General features: G+C 37.7%; 1 protein-coding gene across 1 annotated transcript in view; it reads left to right on the top strand.

The window, feature by feature from the left end:
- Nucleotides 1-18055, top strand: part of MYZAP (myocardial zonula adherens protein) — an 87899-nt gene extending 69844 nt beyond the window's left edge. The window contains exons 12-13 of the mRNA XM_081291722.1: nucleotides 8444-8544; nucleotides 17116-18055. Coding sequence (XP_081147848.1) covers nucleotides 8444-8544; nucleotides 17116-17212 — 198 coding nt within the window. The 3' untranslated portion in view covers nucleotides 17213-18055. The remainder of the gene's footprint in view (nucleotides 1-8443; nucleotides 8545-17115) is intronic.
- The last annotated feature ends 591 nt before the right edge of the window (nucleotides 18056-18646 follow it).

Raw genomic sequence — 18646 nt, 5'->3', positions numbered from 1 at the left:
ACTGACAATCTAGAACCCTTTTTTTCTTTGAAAATTGAGAATGTGGATTACTTTGTTTCTTGTATTCATCATCAATACTTACCTGTGTTCAAACTCATTAGATTTTACACTTATACACCCCCTCAAAAACACACGTCAAATTTCTAAAAGCTTCTTCTTGCCTGGCTCTATCAGACTCCACCATCATCAACTGATTTAAAATCTTCCTAATAACAAAAATAGACAAATTCTTCTTCCTTTTTATTTTTTTCCAACAATTCTGTGTTGCTCATCTTTAGGAGACAAAAATATCTCAATTCCTTACTTCTGATATAAGATTTTTTCCTAAAATAAAATTCTAAGCATACATCTTCATAAGGATTTTTTTTTTTTTTTTTTGGTACCAGGGATTGAACCCAGGGTTGCTTAACCACTAAGCCATATCCCTAGCCCATTTTGTTTTTTATTTTGAGACAGAATCTTGTTAAGTTTCCGAGGCTGTCTTTGAACTTGCAATCCTCCTGCCTCAGTCTCCCAAGTCACATTACAGGCGTACACACCATACTAGGCTGAAAGGCTTTTTGAGACTTATTCCATTACATTTTTCTCTGCTGAAAATCCTAAATTTTAAAGTCAGAAGAAAGGAGTCAAATGTCTTGGTTTTGTCCATTCTGCACTTGATATGTGCTGTGTGCCTCATAAACCTCTCAATATGTCTGGTGCATCGTTGGGACTATCATTCATTTTCCCTATAATACTAGGCTGCAGTGCCTGCACTAGGGCTTCCCATTCACGTGTGTGTGTGTGTGTGTGTGTGTGTGTGTGTGTGTGGTAGTGCTAGGGATCAAATCCAAGGCCTTGTGCATGCTAGGCAAGGACTCTACTAATTAGCTATATCCCCATTTACTTTTGACTGGATGAATTTTTGTTCAGTGCATGTGCTACAGTTCCTGGTTGCTCACTCTCCTGGGTCTTAGGGGAGCTGGGAAGGAGGTGACTACCATGCATTTGTGACGTACATAAGCTCCCCCAAATGCTCAAAGGTGCCACACTGGGTTTTTCCTTTCTGGGAGGCACGCAAGCCTCCAAGTCACCTTGTAGTATTCATTACACATGTAAACACAAGGTGGTAGTATTTGAAAGCAGGAAAATGCTGCAATTTGATTCTCAGAAGCAGTCTTTCATGGAGCATAGTCCAGTCAGCAGTCTGAAGCTATTCATTGTCTTACAGTCTGGTCCAGTTCTGCAAGACTGAGAGGCAGATGTTCTGTGCTTCACTGGGTCAGGTCCTGTTAATTTTACTTTTTAAATATTTCTTAAATCTGTCCCTCCTCTAACTTTCCTCAACTACCCATGTGTAGATGCTTATCATCTTTTACCTTTTCCTATCAACATTGTTGTGTATAATTTACATAAATAAATATATCCATTTAAAATGTATGAAGATTGAGAATCCCTTACTCGAAATGCTTAGGACCAGAAGTATTTGGAGTCTATCAGATTTTGGAATATTTCCAGACTTTACTGGTTGAATATCCCTAATTCAAAATTTGGAAATCCAGAATTTGGAAATCCAAAATGCTCCAAAATACAAATTTTTTGAGCACTCTGTCAGTGCGTAAAAAGTTTTAGATTTCATAATTTTGGATTAAAGATGTTCCACTTGTAATTCAGTGAGCTTTGACAGGTGAATATACCTGTGAGTGGCCACTAGAGTCAGGACAGGAACATTTCTGTCATTCCCCCAAAGACTCTCTGTTTCCCTCTGCAAACTATCCCCCCTTCACCACAGGTACCCCCTGATTTTTTTGGGCAGGGGTTCACTTTTTAATCACTTTTTATCACTGTAGATTTGTTTACATTTTATATAAGTGGAATCATACAGTATTCTCCTACCATCACTTTGAATATACCAGTTTTTCTACATCCTTACTCAGACTTAGCATTGCTGGGTTTTTTTGTTTTTGTTTTTAAATTTAACTGTTCTAGAGGGTATGTAGTAGCATCTCATTGTGGCTTTAATTTGAATTTTCTTGATAACTGGCGATGTTGAATATCTTTCCTATTTGAGCATCTTTTTGTGTCTTTACTGACAAGTCATATATCTTGGTTTCTGAAGTCTCTGTTCAAATATTTTGCCCTTTGAATTTTGCCTGTTGAATTTTTGGTTTCTCATTGAGTTGTAAGAAGAGTTCTTTATATATTTGGGATCCAGCCCTTTGTCAGATAAATGTGCTGCAAATATTTCTCTTAATTGCCTTCTTAACGATAAATATGAAAAGATGTTTATTTTTAGTTTTGATAAAGTTCAGTTGGACTTTTTTTTCTTTTGTGATTTATGCTTTTTGTGGTACTAAGAAATCTTTTCATACTGCAAGTTTTCAGAGATTTCCTCCTGTGGTTTCCCCTAAGGATTTTATAGCTTTTTCATCTAGATGATTCACTATGAGGTAATTTTTGTGTTTTATATCAAGTAAGAGTTATTCTTTTTTACCCACCTGGCTATTCAGTTCTTTCCTTTTGCTCTCTCTTTAATTCTAGATATTGGTGATCTGTACATTCTTTCTCTTCTTTAATCGTCTAGCTATGGGGTTATCAATTTTGTTGATTTTCTTAGAAAAATTTAAGTAGTTTTTGGCTTTGTTGATTTTCTCTATTTTCTGTTTTACATTTTATTGAGTTTTTCTCAGGTATTCATTAATTTTTTCTTTTCATTACTTTGAGATTTCTTTACTCTTCTTTTACTAGCTTCTTGAGGCAGAACCTTAGGTCATTGATTTTAGGCTTTTTGTTTGTTTGTTTTTAATATAAGCCTTTAAAGCCATGAATGGCCTTCTAAGCTCTGCTTCAGCAGTATCCTCAAAACTTGGATATGATGTGTTTTTATTACCATCCAGTTCAAAATGCTTCCTAATTTCCCTTGAGGTTTTTCTTTGGTTTATGGATTATTTAGAAGTGTGTTGTTTAACTTCTAAATCTTTGAGATTTTCCTAGATATCTTATTTTTTTTTAAATTTCTAACTTAATATCATTATGGCCCAAGAACCTACTTTGTATGATTTTAATTCTTTTTTTTTTAATTTTTTTTTTTAGTTATAGATGAACATAATACCTTTATTTATTTATTTTTATGTGGTGCTGAGGATCGAACCCAGTGCCTCACAAATGCTAGGCAAGTTCTCTACCACTGACTAAGTCACAATCCCGGCTCTAACTTTAATTCTTCTTCTTTTTTTTAAAAAATATTTTTAGTTGTAGATGGACACAATATCTTTATTTATTTTTATGTGGAGCTGAGGATTGAACTCAGGGCCTCACATGTGCAAGGTTAGGTGCTCTACCACTGAGCCACTACCCTAGCCCCCTGATTTTAATTATTTTAAATTTATTGAGGCTTGTTTTATGGCCAGCATATGGTTTCTTTTGATTAAATATTGTGAAAAATATATATTCTGTTGTTGTGTATGTCCTATAAATATCAGTTACATTTAGGTTATTGATAATATCATTTACATAACATATTTTTCCTGATTTTTAAATAGTTGTCCTATCAGCTGCTGAGAGAGAGTTTATTAAGATCCCTTAATATCTTTTAGACTATTTCTTTAATTCTATTGGTTTTTTATTTTTGTGTTTTGAAGCCTCTGTTTTTAGATATGTACACATTTTTATTTGTTACATCTTGATGATGAATTGACCTTTTCATCATGAAATATTGGTCAGTACCTTAGTTAATACTCTTTGCCTTGAATTTTTTTAGTTCATATTAATATGGCCATTTTTACCCTCTTATATTCATTATTTACATTTTATATCTTATTCCATCCACTCATTTTCAACTGGTCTGTTTTTCTGTATTTAAAGTGAATCTCTTATAGGCAATATATAGTTGAGACTTAGCTTTTTCATACATTCTAGTAGTCTCTGCCTTTAATTACAGTGAGCCCATCAACATTTAATTATAAAGGATAATTTGATAGTAATTTTACTTATATGATTGGATTTTGGTCTACCATTTCATTTCTGCTTGTGCTCTTTTGTTTGTTTTGCTGAACTTCTTTTGTAAATGTTTGACTTTCACCAAATTCAAGAAAGTTTTCAGTCGTTATTTCTTAGAGTATTTTTCTGCTTTTGTTTCCCTCCCTGTTCTTTCTGTGATTCTAGTATTCTTACTTTTAGCCCTCAAAAAATTGTCCCATAGTTCCATGAAGTTCTATTTATTATTTTCATTCTTTATCTTCCTTTATTTGGATAATTTCTACTCATATATTTTCAAATTTACCGATTCCTTCCTTTGTCATTTTCTTTTTCCTTATTTATTTATTTATTTTTTGGTGGGGGAGGCAGGGTACCAGGGATTGAACTCAGGGGCACTTGACCACTGAGCCACCTCCCCAGCCTAATTTTGTATTTTATTTAGAGACAGGGTCTCACTGAGTTGCTTAGCACCTTGCAGTTGCTGAGGCTGACTTTGAACTCCTGATTCTCCTGCCTAAAGCCTCCCAAGCCATTGGGATTACAGGCATGCACCACCATACCTGGCATCATTTTCATTCTTAAGTCTATCTAGCAAAAATATTTTTTTTTTTTAAATTTTAAGTATTGTACTTCTCCATTCTAAATTCCCATTTGGTCCTTTATTATATTTTCTTTCTTTTTTTTTTTTTAAACTATAGCATTACTTGTAAGCATATTTTTCCATTACTTCATTGATCAAAGTTATGATAGCTGCATTAAAGTCCTTATGTGAACATTTAAACATCTGAGTCATATCAACATTGGTGTCTGTTGATTCTTTTTCCCTTGAAAATAGATCACATTTTTCCTGATTCTTCAGATGTCAAGAACTTTTGCATTGTAAGCTGGGTGTTATAAGTGCTTTGCTATGGAGACAAGATGTTTTAGCCAGCTTTTTCATTGCTGTGACCAAAAGACCTGACAAGAACAGTATAGACAAGAGAAAGTTTATTTGGGGCTCAGGATTTCAGAGGTTCAGTCCTTAGCTGACCAACTCTATTGCTTTGGGTCCAAGGTGAGCAGAGCATCATGGTGAAAGTGTATAGAAGAGGAAAGCAGCTCAGGACTTGACAACCAAGAAACAGGTCTGCTCGCCAGGGACAAAATATAAGCCCCAAAGTCACACCTCCTGTGACCTACTTCCTCCAGTTACACCCTACCTTCCTAAAGTTGCCACTTTTGTTAATCCATATCAGTGGATTAACCCACTGATTAGGTCAAACTTCATAATCTATATCATTTCACCACTGAAAATTCTTGCATTGTCTCACATAGGAGCTTTTGGGAGACGCCTCATATCTAAACCATAACACTTTAGTTTCTATTTCTTTGTTGTGAAGATTAGTGAGGTTTCTGTATTAAAATGAAATGAATTTTGTTGATCCCAACTACACCCTGCCAAGCTCGGGATAGATGATAACTCAGGTCTGAGTTCCATTATTTAAGTCTTAGCTGCAAACTCTTTTTAATTCACCCCTTTTAAACATGGTTCAAGGATCTATCAGACACTTGAGCTGAGTCTATGCACAGATTTCCAATCCCCCCACACTTTTCTTTTGACTTCTCTCTTGGCAGCCCTTACTCCTTCTCTTGGTTTCTTTTACCAGAACAATGGTCTTTATGATGAATTTTTATTTTATCTGTGGCTGCTACCACAGCATTGCTACTCTGAAGGCAAAGCTACAAATGAAAAGAAAAAATAAACAAAACAGAGAATACAAGAAGTACTTATCACTTGCTTCAAGTTTCAGGTCTCTTGCCTGTCTCTATTTAACTCTCTAGAAACCTGGTTAGCTGCCTTTTATCTCTTATCCAGTATGTATTGATATTATTTGCAGCAGGATTGGTTTTTTTTGGTACATTCTCCTCTATACCAGAAGTGTGGCTCTTACTCTTTTAGCAATATAACTGCAGTGGCCCTCCGGGCTACCCTTCCTGTCTTTAGTCTGATTTCCCTCTAATGCAATTTTCACTTGGGAGCCAAGGGATTATGAAATTTTGGTGCTGACCTTGCTTTTATGGGGTTGGCTTTTGACTCCTTATAATAGTATCCATAGCCCTTCATAATTAATTGCTGTTCTAATGCAACATGGTGCCTTTTCTCAACCTAGTGTGTTTCTACAGTCCTGGAGTTCTCTACTTTGCCTTTTCTTACTCTCACTCGCCTAACTCCAGAATCACCATTCCCTGTTCCCATTTTGAATTTGCTGTCCCCTATAAATTCTCTTAGTATTCTGTGTGACTTCCTGTAATGAAAGTTGTCACAAAGTTCTTTCTGCTCAGTTCTCTGTGCTTCTGTAGGTCTGAGCTGCTCTGGAGTTGCAAATCATGCTATATCTATTAAAACTGCTAACTAATTCTCCTCACCTAATTTCACAGGCTGCCTGATACACAGAAGATAAACCAATATTTTATCGATTGAATTGGACTTTCATGAATATAAATGTTTTATTTCTGTGCTTCTCTGGTTGCCTGATGTACATAGATAGAATTTCCATGACAGCAAAGGATTTGGGGCTACATAGCCATTATTCACTATGTAGCATTTGGAGCATATCTGCTAACTTTGTCTCTTATGCCCCCTGAGAATAGGTTCTAGACCCAGCGTTCTGTGAAATCCTTATGACTAAAGTCTTTAAACTGAGAAGGGATAAGGTCACAGGATTGCTGGATTTAGCGCAGTGGCAGGTCTCTTTTGCCTTTCTCTTTCCTTTCAAATGGGAAAGTCCAGATATTGCCAGGAAAGCTGTGTGTGTGTGTGTGTGTGTGTGTGTGAGAGAGAGAGAGAGAGAGAGAGAGAGAGAGAGAGAGAGAGAGAGAGAGAGGAGAGAATGTTGACATCCTCTTGGCAGTAAGCCAACACTATTCTTCATACTAAGGAGTGGGTGAAAGATTTGGAGCCCATACTCCTGTCAAAGCTGGCTAGCTTCTTGGGAATCTGGAATGCATTATCTTTCTTTGCTCCCTAATTATCAGAAGGGATCCAGAGACCTTTACCTTGTGAAGAACACGGGTTTGCACGAGAGCTGCTGCTTTGCTCTTTGGTATCACCCTTTCAGAGGGAGAGCTTCTGACTCTAACCTACATATTTCTTTTCAAAATAAATAAGCTTCTATTTTCAAAAGATGTTTAAACTTCCTTGTGCTTTCTAGTATCTTAGACTAGAGCCTTAGCTTCAGCTCCAACTTGAAAATTAATGATGATGGAATGTGATGATCATTACCATCCAAAGTACATGTATGAAGACACGAATTGATGTGACTATACTATGTATACAACCAGAGATATGAAAAATTGCGCTCTATATATGTAATAAGAATTGTAATGCATTCTTCTGTCATATATAAATAAAAAAATTTACATAAATAAATCAATAAATAAAAAGAAAATAAGAAAAAACAAATGCTTTAATTTTTTCTAGTTAGACAAATAACATTGTAAAAGTATTTATACATTTATTTATTTATTTGATACATTTTATCTGACATCTCCTACATGTCATGCTTCAAGGATAGAGCCAGGAAGATAAATGCTGTCATTGCCTCTTGGAAATTTAGCCTTGCATTACCAAAAATATATATTAAAAAACTTCTTTAAAAGCATCTGAAAACCTCAGTACACAGAGATAACCACTTCTGATTTTTTTTATGTGATTTGCCCTTTAAATTTCAGATACAACCACTTCATCTATTTTTATTCCCATATCCTCAACTTTCTTGCACCTTTGTCCTTCATTTCCCTCATGGGACAAATTTCCAGTTCGTGAGCATCTAATCATCTACCTATGTAATGTTTGGCTCTGGACTAAAAAAAAAAAAGAAAGAAAAAAAGAAACTGTTCAGAATGTTAATTTTAATCCCAAGGAGCTTGTTCTGTTTTATATGTTTGAGATTTTGAATTTTCCACACCTATGAAATACTAATTATTGAGTTATAGAGGTATTTCCCACTAAATTAAATTAATAGACTTACTCATTTTATAGTTTAATGGGGGAGTGTTAAAAGTTGAGCGACACCTTATTTTTAATGGCAAAAAAGTGATAAATATCTAAATGCCCATCAATAAGAGACTAGTTAAATAAACAATGAACATCTGTAGGATGGAATAATAAGAACCAATTAAAATAGTTTGCTGACAAAAAGAAAACTAGTAAACATGGAAAGATACCTATAACAAGTTGTTGACTAAAAAAAAACAGATTATTTTATAGACTAGGATATGTTGTTTTCATTTATGTAAAATTGGATGTACATGTATGTACACACACCGATTTACGTAAAAGGATTCAATCAATGTATTTGTTCACATTCTATTGTATAAGAGATGCTTAGTAAATACATTGTGGTAGATGTCCATGTCATAAGGGGGAAATCAAATAATGTGTATAAATTGTATATTTGTGAGAAAATATTTGGTTGACTAAAAGTACTTTCCCCCTTATTTCTAGAATAATGAGCTACAAAGCAGGTTGGACTATTTAACAGAAACCCAATCCAAAACTGAAGTGGAAACCAGAGAGATTGGAGTGGGATGTGACCTTCTACCCAGGTATTTAAGAATTTCCTGTTTTTCTGACCCAGATTCTTCTTTGACTTAAGAAAATACTTTTACTGGATGGTTATTAACAGAATTGCATTCTTTCTACCAAAAATATTTCTGCAAAACTAAGCGGTGGTTGCTGAGGGTTCAGAATGGTTTCCATGGGAACAGAGACATTATATAAGGTGGAGGGGATAATGAAGGAAAGACCTGGAAAAGCTACTTTGAAAGAGAAATTGGACATACCAGTGAGTGCAAGTATTTGTTCATTCATTCACTCCGCAACTAGATGTTGATACCTCCCCTGTGACACTGAGAGCAGTGAAATTTGGTTCATGCTACAGAGTAGAGTCTGGAAGGACAGACAGATATGTAGCAGACATTGATGACAGTATGAGAGGGTGGTGCAAGGTACCTTGGTAATGTCAAAGAAAGAGGGTCTGAATCTTGAACCCGATGCTTCTGTTCCCCAGTGCTGTAGCAGAGTATTATCTAGCATTTGGTCTGGTTCATGTATAAACAATCTGTTTCTGTCACCAGCACATTTGTGATGTCAATAGCCTGGTTAGTTCAGGGCATGCCTGGGCCAGAACTGGCTTCTTCATTGTTAAGCTGCTCTTCATGCCCAGGCCTGTGTCCCTCCTGAGTGAGATCAGAGCCTGTGCCTTAGTAGTCTGCCCTTGATAACTAACTTCCCATTTCTAGTTGCTCACAAGTGGGCCTGGCCTAAAGAGGACATAAAACAAATTTACAACAAGGGTACTGATGACATGTGACTTGTGATCTAGCTAGTCAAAGTCACAAAATGCCTTATATCCTGTGTGCAAAAGGGGATTCTTGCATAAGCGGGGGCATTTGTGTGTGTTGTACTAACACTGGTGGCCCAGAAAAAATGTTGAATCCTGGAAACTTGAATGGTTATATCTGGTGGGAAAGAGTGATAAGCCAGTCACCAAGCTGGGATGAGGAGTCCTTGGTTCCGGCTTCCTAAATGCCAGCAGGAATGCTTCTGGCAGGTCATTCTTGCTTGGACCTCAGTGTCCTGGTCTCTGAAGTCAGCGGTTTGACCAGGCAACATCTCAGGTCTCTACCATCTGTAATGTTGTAAGAGAAAACCTCATTGCCCACCCTACTTTACTTTTTAAAAATTTATTAAGGATGCTTTTTTTACTCATTAAAATAAGCCACTCATCATCCTCAAAGAAATTATCAAAAGCAGCATAAAGCTCTTTTTTTTTTTTGACAATGTTCTTATTTACATTTCTTGTATTCTGGTAAAGACAAAGGCAATTTTGTCATTCTGATAAAATTAACAGAAAGTGTTAAACAAATATACATAAATAGACTGTTTCATCAATGTGTGATACAGCGTATGTGATGAAAATATAACTAAAAAGAATGATTGATTGTGTTCAGGGACTCTTTTTGAAATATAAATAATTTGGCCATTTTTGTTTTTCAAGAACCAAGTGGTTTAGTCCACTCTAATTGCCCACATAATAAATCTTGTTTGGCTAAGTCGGGTACAAAACTATGTCTGAAACCAATAAATTGTTTGTTTTCTAATTCCCACATTTTGGCTTAAAACAAGCTTTTCAATTTGTATGCCCAAGCAGAGCCTGAGGCAAACTTTTATGGCTAAGTTATGAAACCACAAAGTGGTTTTCATAATGGAAGTGCTGACAGACCCTTAACTTATGGCCACGGTGAACTTGGAAGCCGCTTCAGTATCTAAAAGCAGCTTTTCCATAAATGTAACATTTGGTTTCCCCCAGGATCCATCTTAGCACTTTAACTACCTGGGTCAGTCAGCAGAGGAAATGAAAACTACATAGCCACATTTCCGAAAAGGCAGAGTCATATTTCATGCGTTTCCTCACAATTATTTATTAAGTGCCTACTATGTGAAAGGCGCAGGGCAGTTCCTGCTGGTGAGGGTGCAGGAGTTTGGGAGATAACTCAGGGCAGTGGTTTTCCACCTGTGCTTCTTGGAACTGCCTCACTCTGAGCCAAGACTCCTGGAAAGGCCTCACAGCTGGGGGTGAAGAAGGGTTAGTGAGGTCCTGACCTGGGGGCCTCCCTCCCTCCCCACAACAATTTGAGTCCGTTTTGAATATTGGATTCCAAGTAAGATTTTGTTTGAATCGAGTTCTGTGGTCAGAAATAAATTGGACTCTCCCATCCCTGTCCTAGTTGAATCCCCTTGTTTTATAGGCCACAGAACAGAACCCCACAGAAATAAAGTGACTCGCTGGAAGCCACACAGCTGGGGTTAGAAGCAGGCCTGAGTCTTGGAGTACATTGTAGCTGGAAAATACTTGATAGAGTTGCTAAATTGTGCCATGTATGTTTTAACAAAATTTCTGGTTATTACTTGGACTTCAGACTTGCATCTAATTAATAAAAGAGTCCAAGGTGTTTTCCAGAATATTTTTGAACAGTCACCTCCAGAATACTTTCAATCAATCAAAGTATTGAATTAAACCTCAATTACACAAAAGTGCTTTGTTCTTACACCCTATTTTCTGACTAATAACTGAGCAGTGTGGTCTAATTGGGGAGTCTAGATGCCCTGGATTCCCTGTCCCACTAGCTGCTACTGATTGCAGCCTTGGGCAAATTATCTAACCTCTCTGAAACCTCAACTCTTTTATCCTTAAAATGGGGATGAAGAAAATAATTTCAAATCTCACTGGATTGCTATAAGAATGAATTGAAAAAGTATACACAGCATTTAGCATAATAACTGGACTGAAGTTAAGCACTTAATTAAAATTAGCTACTATTACTATTAATTAAACTGATTTCACATGCAAAACACTGTGTCAAGTAGAAATAAATTTGGATATGCTAACACAGTTTCATTAACTTAATTTTAATGATGGCAATTAGTGGATTTATGAAATGGATTGATAGCCTGCGCCCTCCAATTAAACTCTCAGCTCCTTAAGACTCTCCCTTCCTGGTCCTTTCTCTACCTTCTTGGGTTCTCTTTCTCCATCTTCTTTGATGGTGCCTCTTTCTTCTCCCAAGTGGGAGCTCCTCTTGCTTCTATCTTGCTCCCAGTAGTTCCTGAAAATATTGTATTTGTTCTCATGGCTTTACCTCTCCTCCCTGTGCCTGAGCCCTGAGTCCACAGGAGTCCCCATTCCTCACCCACTGCTGGGCTATCTCAGCAGGCATCCACTTGTTCTTCCTCATTTTTCTAGTTGATCTCCTCATCTCTTTCTTCAAAGTCAGTCCCTCTTAGAAGTGGTTAAGAATGTTGGTTTAGAAGTTATACCTGGGTTTGGGTCATGGATCTGCCTCCTGCTTTATCTGTACCTTTGGGTAGAAACTCTTTGAGTTTCAGTTTCTTCACCTTAAAAAGAAAGATTTGGTGTGGTAATCCGCTCCTGACCCAGCAAGAGGACCAAGTGAGATAACAGGCAGAAATAAATGAAAGAGTACATTTTTCTCTGGATGCCGCCATTACTTCCCCAGCTCAGTGTATGGCAGTCGCTGCTGAGCTGGGGATTGTTTTGCTCCTAAGCTCACTTGCTCATCCTGACTTGCTACAGACTTTCTCACTCCTATTGCCACCTGCCTGCCTGAGACTAGTCTTCGCCTGAGTGGAATCTACTCAGTACCCTCTCCCTGCCCCTACTGTCTCCTCTTCAACTTCTGCCCCTCTGTCTAACCTTTGTGTCCTTGAATTTCTGGTGAGCAAGGATCTCTTAAGGTGAGGGGAGAGAAAAGGGTAAGGAGTGACTCACTGAAAGTTCAGGGGATTTTAAACACCCTTTTCTTTTCTTTCTTTCTTTAAAAAAAAAAAACAGAGAAGTTCAGTTTAAAAAGTATGATACATGTTAATTAAAGCCATGGAGAACAATTTCAGATTGTCTAGCCTTCATCTACAGAGAAAAGTGAAAATCCAAAAGAAAAAGAGACTTTTCTTTCTTCTGCCCTTGGTGAATTGAAACATGTTTTCCAGAAAATTCATCAATGATGCCTTAATAGGTACAATTTGATAAAAAAAAAATTCCCCATGATCACAAATAGTGATCACATAGTATGTGCTTTAAAATGCTCACATTTTCACATTTCTGTTGTAGAGATTGGAATGCAAAGTCAACTTTTGGTCAAAGCTTTGTTTTCTGACTCTGCTAATACTGCCCCCAGATGTGGAGGAGGAGGATTGCCCTTTTGTGGATTAATAAAAGGTTAACAATAGCCTGAATGTGTTAAAGAAAGTAGGTGAATTTCAGTTCTGTGGTTGAAATTATTTGTGCTCTTGAAATCCTGTTGTTTCCTAGTGACCTGCTTTAACAAAATATGCCACTTTTTTTTTTTTTTTGGAAGGTTGGGATATGAGTGCCTGTTGTTGAAACCCAGAAGGTTCACCTTTATAAATATTTCTGCATTTTATGGGCTTTTAGAATATTGTCACCAGAGACCATTTCTGTTTTGAGGAATTTTCACAGGAGTTGGCACAAATTGCCATCTGGTTTCTGCCCCTGCCATTTGCCTACACTGCCTGGCCAGGTCTCCAGGGACTCCTGAAGTGCCAGGTCCCATGGATATCTCTTCATGGAAGGTGACACTGGGACCACTCATTCCTCAAAATTCCCTTGGTCTCTGGTGTCCATTGTCATCTCTATGTAAAATGACAGCTGTGTCCAGCCTGTGTGAGCTGCTGGAGTCATGAAGATGACTGAGATGTGGTTTTTCCCCTCAGAGAAATTATACCTAGCAATGGAAACAAATATATACAAGGAGTGCAACATGAGATGCTTCCTGTAGCATGGCTGAGCCTGTATGAAAGAGTCATTTTCAAGGTGTCTATGGGGGATGGAAAACATGGGAAGACATGGTGGATGTCTGGAGGGGGACATGTGAAGTTTAAGATCTGGCCACCATGCTTCTGATACACCCTGCACCACTTTGTGAATGATTGGATGTGGGAAGTTAGGGGAAAGGTTGACTCTCATATTTCATATGCTTTTCATCATTGCTTTAGTCAGCACAAGCAATATAGCTTTGCAATGCAGTAATCCACAAATCTCAGTGGCTCAGCACTGTAAATATTAATTTTTCACATCATAGTCAAAGACAGGTTGTATTAGCCCCACTCCACAGAGTCATTCAGGAACCAAACATTCTTTTTTTAAAATTTTTAAATTTCTTTTTAGTTATACATGGCAGTAGAATGTATTCTGACATATCATATTTACATGAAGTATAGTTTCCCATTTTTGTGGTTGTACATGATGTGGAGTTAAACTGGTCATGTATTCATAGATGAACATAGAAAAATTATGTCTGATTCATTCTAATGTCTTTCCCATTCCTACCTTCCCTTTTGTTCCCCCATTCCTCTCTATTCAATCTGGTGAACCTTGACTCTCCCACCCCAACTATTGTGAATCAGCATCCATGTATCAAAGAGGACATTGGCTTTTGGTTTGGGGGGATTGGCTTATTTCACTTAGCATGATAGTCTCCAGTTCTATCCATTTACAAGCAAATGCCTATTTTTAAAAAAAATTTTTGTAGTTGTAGATGGACAGAATGCCTTTATTTTATTTGTTTTTTTATTTTTATTTTTATGTAGTGCTGAGGATCAAACCCAGTGCTTCATGCATGCTAGGCAAGTAGTCTACTACTGAACTACAGCCCCAGCCCAGCAGATGCCTATTTTGAGTGAGCATCTGCATATCAGAGAGAACATCAGGCCTTTGGTTTTTTAGAATTGGCTTATTTCATTTTTTTGTAATTGGCTTATTTATTTTCTCCGATGAATGTTTTTGGTATCTTTGTCTAATATGAGATAACTGTATTTATGTGGGTTTGTCTCTGTGCCTTATATTCTGTACCATTCATCTTCATGTCTGTTTTGGTGCCAATACCTTGCCATTTTTATTACTGTAGCTTTGTAGTATAATTTAAGGTCTTGGTATTGTGATGTCTCTTGCTTCACTTTTCTTGGTAAAGATTGCTTTGGCTATTCTGCACCTCTTACTTTCCCAAATGAACTTCATGACTGCTTTTTCTATTTCTATGAAGAATGTCATCAGAACCTTAATAGGAATTGCATTGAATTTGTATAGTATGGCCATTTTTACAATATTGATTCTGCCTATCCAAGAGCATGGGAGATCTTTTTATCTTCTAAGGTCTTCTTCAATTTCTTTCTTTAGTGTTCTGTAGTTTTCATTGTAGAAGTCTCACACCTCTTTTGTTAGATTGATTCCCAGGTATTTTATTTTCTTTGAGGCTATTGTGAATGGGATAGTATTCCTAATTTCTCTTTCAGTTGATTTATCACTGATGTATAGGGACATGATTGATTTGTGAGTGTTAATTTTATATCCTGCTACTTTGCTGATTTGTGTATAATGGAACCCAAGATTCTTTCATCTAGTGATCCCCTGGGCTTTTAGAGTCCTCCTGGACCCTCCACTGCATTGTCTGCATAAAAGGGAAAGGAAAGGGAGCATGGAGGAATATGTAGAAAGGCAGTAAGAGCTAAGCCTGAAGTAATGTGAACCATTTCTGCCCACTTAGTCACATGGCTCACCTAACTGTAAGAGAAGCTAGGAAATTTAATTGACTTATATATCCAGAAGGATAAAAAAAGGGTTATGTCTCCATTTTAGTCTCATTCTCCTGTTAATTCTGCCTCCTAAATATCTCCCTGAACTTGCTACTTCACCTCTGATACTCCTGTTGGAATTCTCATCTCTTTTTCACTTCCTAACCACCAAGAATTTGCTAACCTTCTACCTTCAGGCCAGCTTTTCCATAGATAACTTTCAGCAATTCCAGAGAAATCTTGCTAGAATAAAAATACATCATGGTTTCCTATCCCCTCCTGAATTCCTTAGCAAGGCACTCAGGGTCCTTCTCCACTTGTCTCTTTTTCTGCCACTTTTTATTATGAACTCCTTGCTCTACTCATACCAAACATGTCTCTGTTGCTCACCCTCCTTTGCCCTGGCACATATGATTCCTTCAGCCTGAAGTTCCCATCTCCTCTTTGCCTACTTGATGATGCCAGGCATCCCTCAAGATTCACCTTCCCTGTATAAATTCCCGGATGTGAATTTCTTGGTGATGCTAAATTATTCTGCCCTCAATTAACTCATCATGTGTTCATCTTCATTGCTCAAGGTCCTGAGAGGAAGGGAAAATTGAAGGAGTTCAAAGGGGCTATTTAGAAATGTTTGGGCAACTGTATGGGAAATAAACAAGAAATAGTGTTGTGCTCCAGAGCTGGCAATAGTGGAAGCCATAACCACTTGTCTTAGTCTGTTTTATGTCACTCTGGTTGCATTTCATGGTAGATGATATCACAATGTTGGGTGCACATGTGGAAAAAGAAAAAGAAGTCATGTGGTGACACAGGAAGCAAGAGTTTGAGGAGGGCCAATATTTGTTCTTTTGATAACAACCTGCTCTGAGAAACTAATCCACCCCTGCTAGCCCCAGTCCACTCTCACCAGACCATAAATCCAGCATGGGGTAGAGCCCTTTTCACCTAGGCCCCATCTCTTAAAGGTGCCACTACCTTTCCATGCCACACTGAGGACCAAGCTTCTAGCACATGAACCTTTGGTGGATACACCAATCCATATCCAAACCGTAGCACCACCATAGGCCTGAAGAGGCAGGGGAGAATGCTGGTAAAAGAGAGCAAGGGCAGAAATGTAGCATTGGCCTTTGAGAGAGGAATGTACTAAGCTACCCAGCTGCAGCCTAGCTGGAAGAAAGAAATGTCCTGACTCTCTGTCCACCCATTCTATGATTCTTAGCTGCCATCTCCAAGCTGATTAGAACAAAACGGGCAAGAAGTCCATTGATGCTGACCTTCAAGTCAGCTTCCTAGAGCATACAGCAAGTGAAGAGGGATGGAAAGTAGATATGTATGGGCAAACAGAGAATATCCAACACAGCTCTTTACGTCTCTCTTATAGTACCTAACACATTATATTAAAGTTACTTATTTGCATGTTTTTCCTGCCAAGGTATGCACTCCTTGATTGTATGTTTTATATTTTTCGGAATCACTGATGCCTGGTACACCTTTAAAAGTTTCAAAAATTATGGTCTTGTCTTAATATATTTGGATTACTATTATTAAATGCCATCAACTGAGAAGCTTGAAAAACAGAAACTTGTTTCTCACTCTTCCGGAAACCAGGAAGTCCAAGACTAAAATTTGGTTTTCTGGTGAAAACCCACTTTCTGGCTTATGGATGACACCTTTTCCTCATGTCCTCTTGTGGCACATGAGATGATGGGTCTATTTTATAGAGGCACTAATCTCACTCATGGGTATCACACCCTTAGGACCTAATCACCTGCGAAGGCCCTGCTTTCTAAAGTTATCACCTTAAAGGTTTGGATTTCAGCATGAGTTTGGAAGGACCAAAGCATTCAGTCCATTGCAGGTCTCTTTTGTAATGTTTGAGTAAAATATTAAACTGCAGTCTTTTTGTTTTTTAAATGCTGAAAAGCCATTTTAGAGAGTCATCTTGCCATGTGAAGAATGTAGAGTTTTTTGTTTCTTCTTCCTGACCTGCCTTTTCTCATTTGCAGCCAAACAGGCCGGACTCGCGAGATTGTGATACCTTCTAGAAACTACACCCCGTACACGAGAGTCCTGGAGTTGACCATGAAGAAAACACTGACGTAGGCATGTGGGTACATGCACTTTGTACAGGTGGCAAAGCCCCTGAAACCTTGTGGCTTCAAGTCAGGAAAGGGTGACTGTTGCTTCCTCATACACACGGTGTAAACAGGAGTGGAAAATTGCTGAGCCTCTGATCTACTTCCAAGAGAGGAAGGAAAGTGAAGGCAGAGGGGACACAGAAGGAAGAGGTCTATAAGGTCATATTTCAGACACCCAACCAATGTTACCCTGCTGTACTGTATCGTCATTTGTTTCTCATGTAGACACTGAAATCCTAACAGAATTTCACAATTTATTTTGTGTTTTGCTAGAGTTTGGTTGGGAAGGGAAAGGGCATTAGTTTGAAATTTCATGTTACTCATGCCAGGGTGGGTTATTATAGCACGAAAGTTTTGTTTACCCATAAAAGTATTAGAGACAGTGTTTCTCTGGCACAAAGAAGCCTTTTCACAAGAAGTATGGGCACCTGGAAAAACTTGAACCTCGAGGAAAGGATTCCCAATGTACAATGCTCTCTCCTCTTGGTGTTGAGGTTCTGTGCAGGGTTGTAGGAGCCACCATTAGAGACTTGTGTGGGCCATACAAGCTTCATTCTGATTGCTAATCTCTTATTTTAATTTGTGCCTTATGCCTTTGTAGGATCAGCTGAAATCACCATATTTATTCAACCTGTGATTTTTTTTTCACTTTAACTTAAAGAGAATTTTTTATGTTGCAGAAATTTAATCATTTAATGTTTTCAGTATCAATTGGTGTTTTTGTTGGAAGAATGAGTAATCTGTTCAGGCATGCTGTACTTTGATATTATTACCTATATCACATATGTTTAATAAATACCATATATTTTGTTTTACTAATAATGTTGTCTCTGTGTTTACTCCATGACTATGTAGAGGAATTCAGAGCAGACCGGGCTGTGGAATGAGTGTAAAGGTCAGATCACAGTGATCTTTCCATCAATCAGTATGAATTACAGAAGCATGGAAAAGCATAAGATTTTATGTGTGTATGTATGAGTGTGTGTTTCTTTTAATTTTCAAAATATATTTAGCTAACACACCTTCTCAAAAGAGTAAGTAAGATATATTCATGATCACAAAATGCAAAAATAGTTTTTTCTTGTAAAAATCCCCCACCCTTTTTCCAGGGTCTCCTTACCTCCCCCAGCTTAGAAAAATAAAAAGAAAGCCCACAAAACTGAATGAATCACCGTGAGTTGGGATAAAGAGGAAAATGTGTGTTTTGGAGCCAAATTTGTGTACAAACTCTGGCTATGGGACCTTGAGCAAGCTGTCAACACTCTCCGATTATAGTTTCATCCCCTAACAACCCAGGAAAATCATACCTACTCAGTAGGCTAATGTAAGTAGCAAATGAGATTATGCAGAAGGGGTTGGCCCAGGCAGGGCAGGCACTTGGGCATCCACTGCTGTCACT

This window comes from Spermophilus citellus, assembly GCF_964194105.1.
Source record: "Spermophilus citellus genome assembly, chromosome: 4".
NCBI lineage: Eukaryota > Metazoa > Chordata > Mammalia > Rodentia > Sciuridae > Spermophilus > Spermophilus citellus.
Note: the sequence above shows the minus strand (reverse complement) of the source record. Positions and strands in the feature narration are given on the sequence as shown.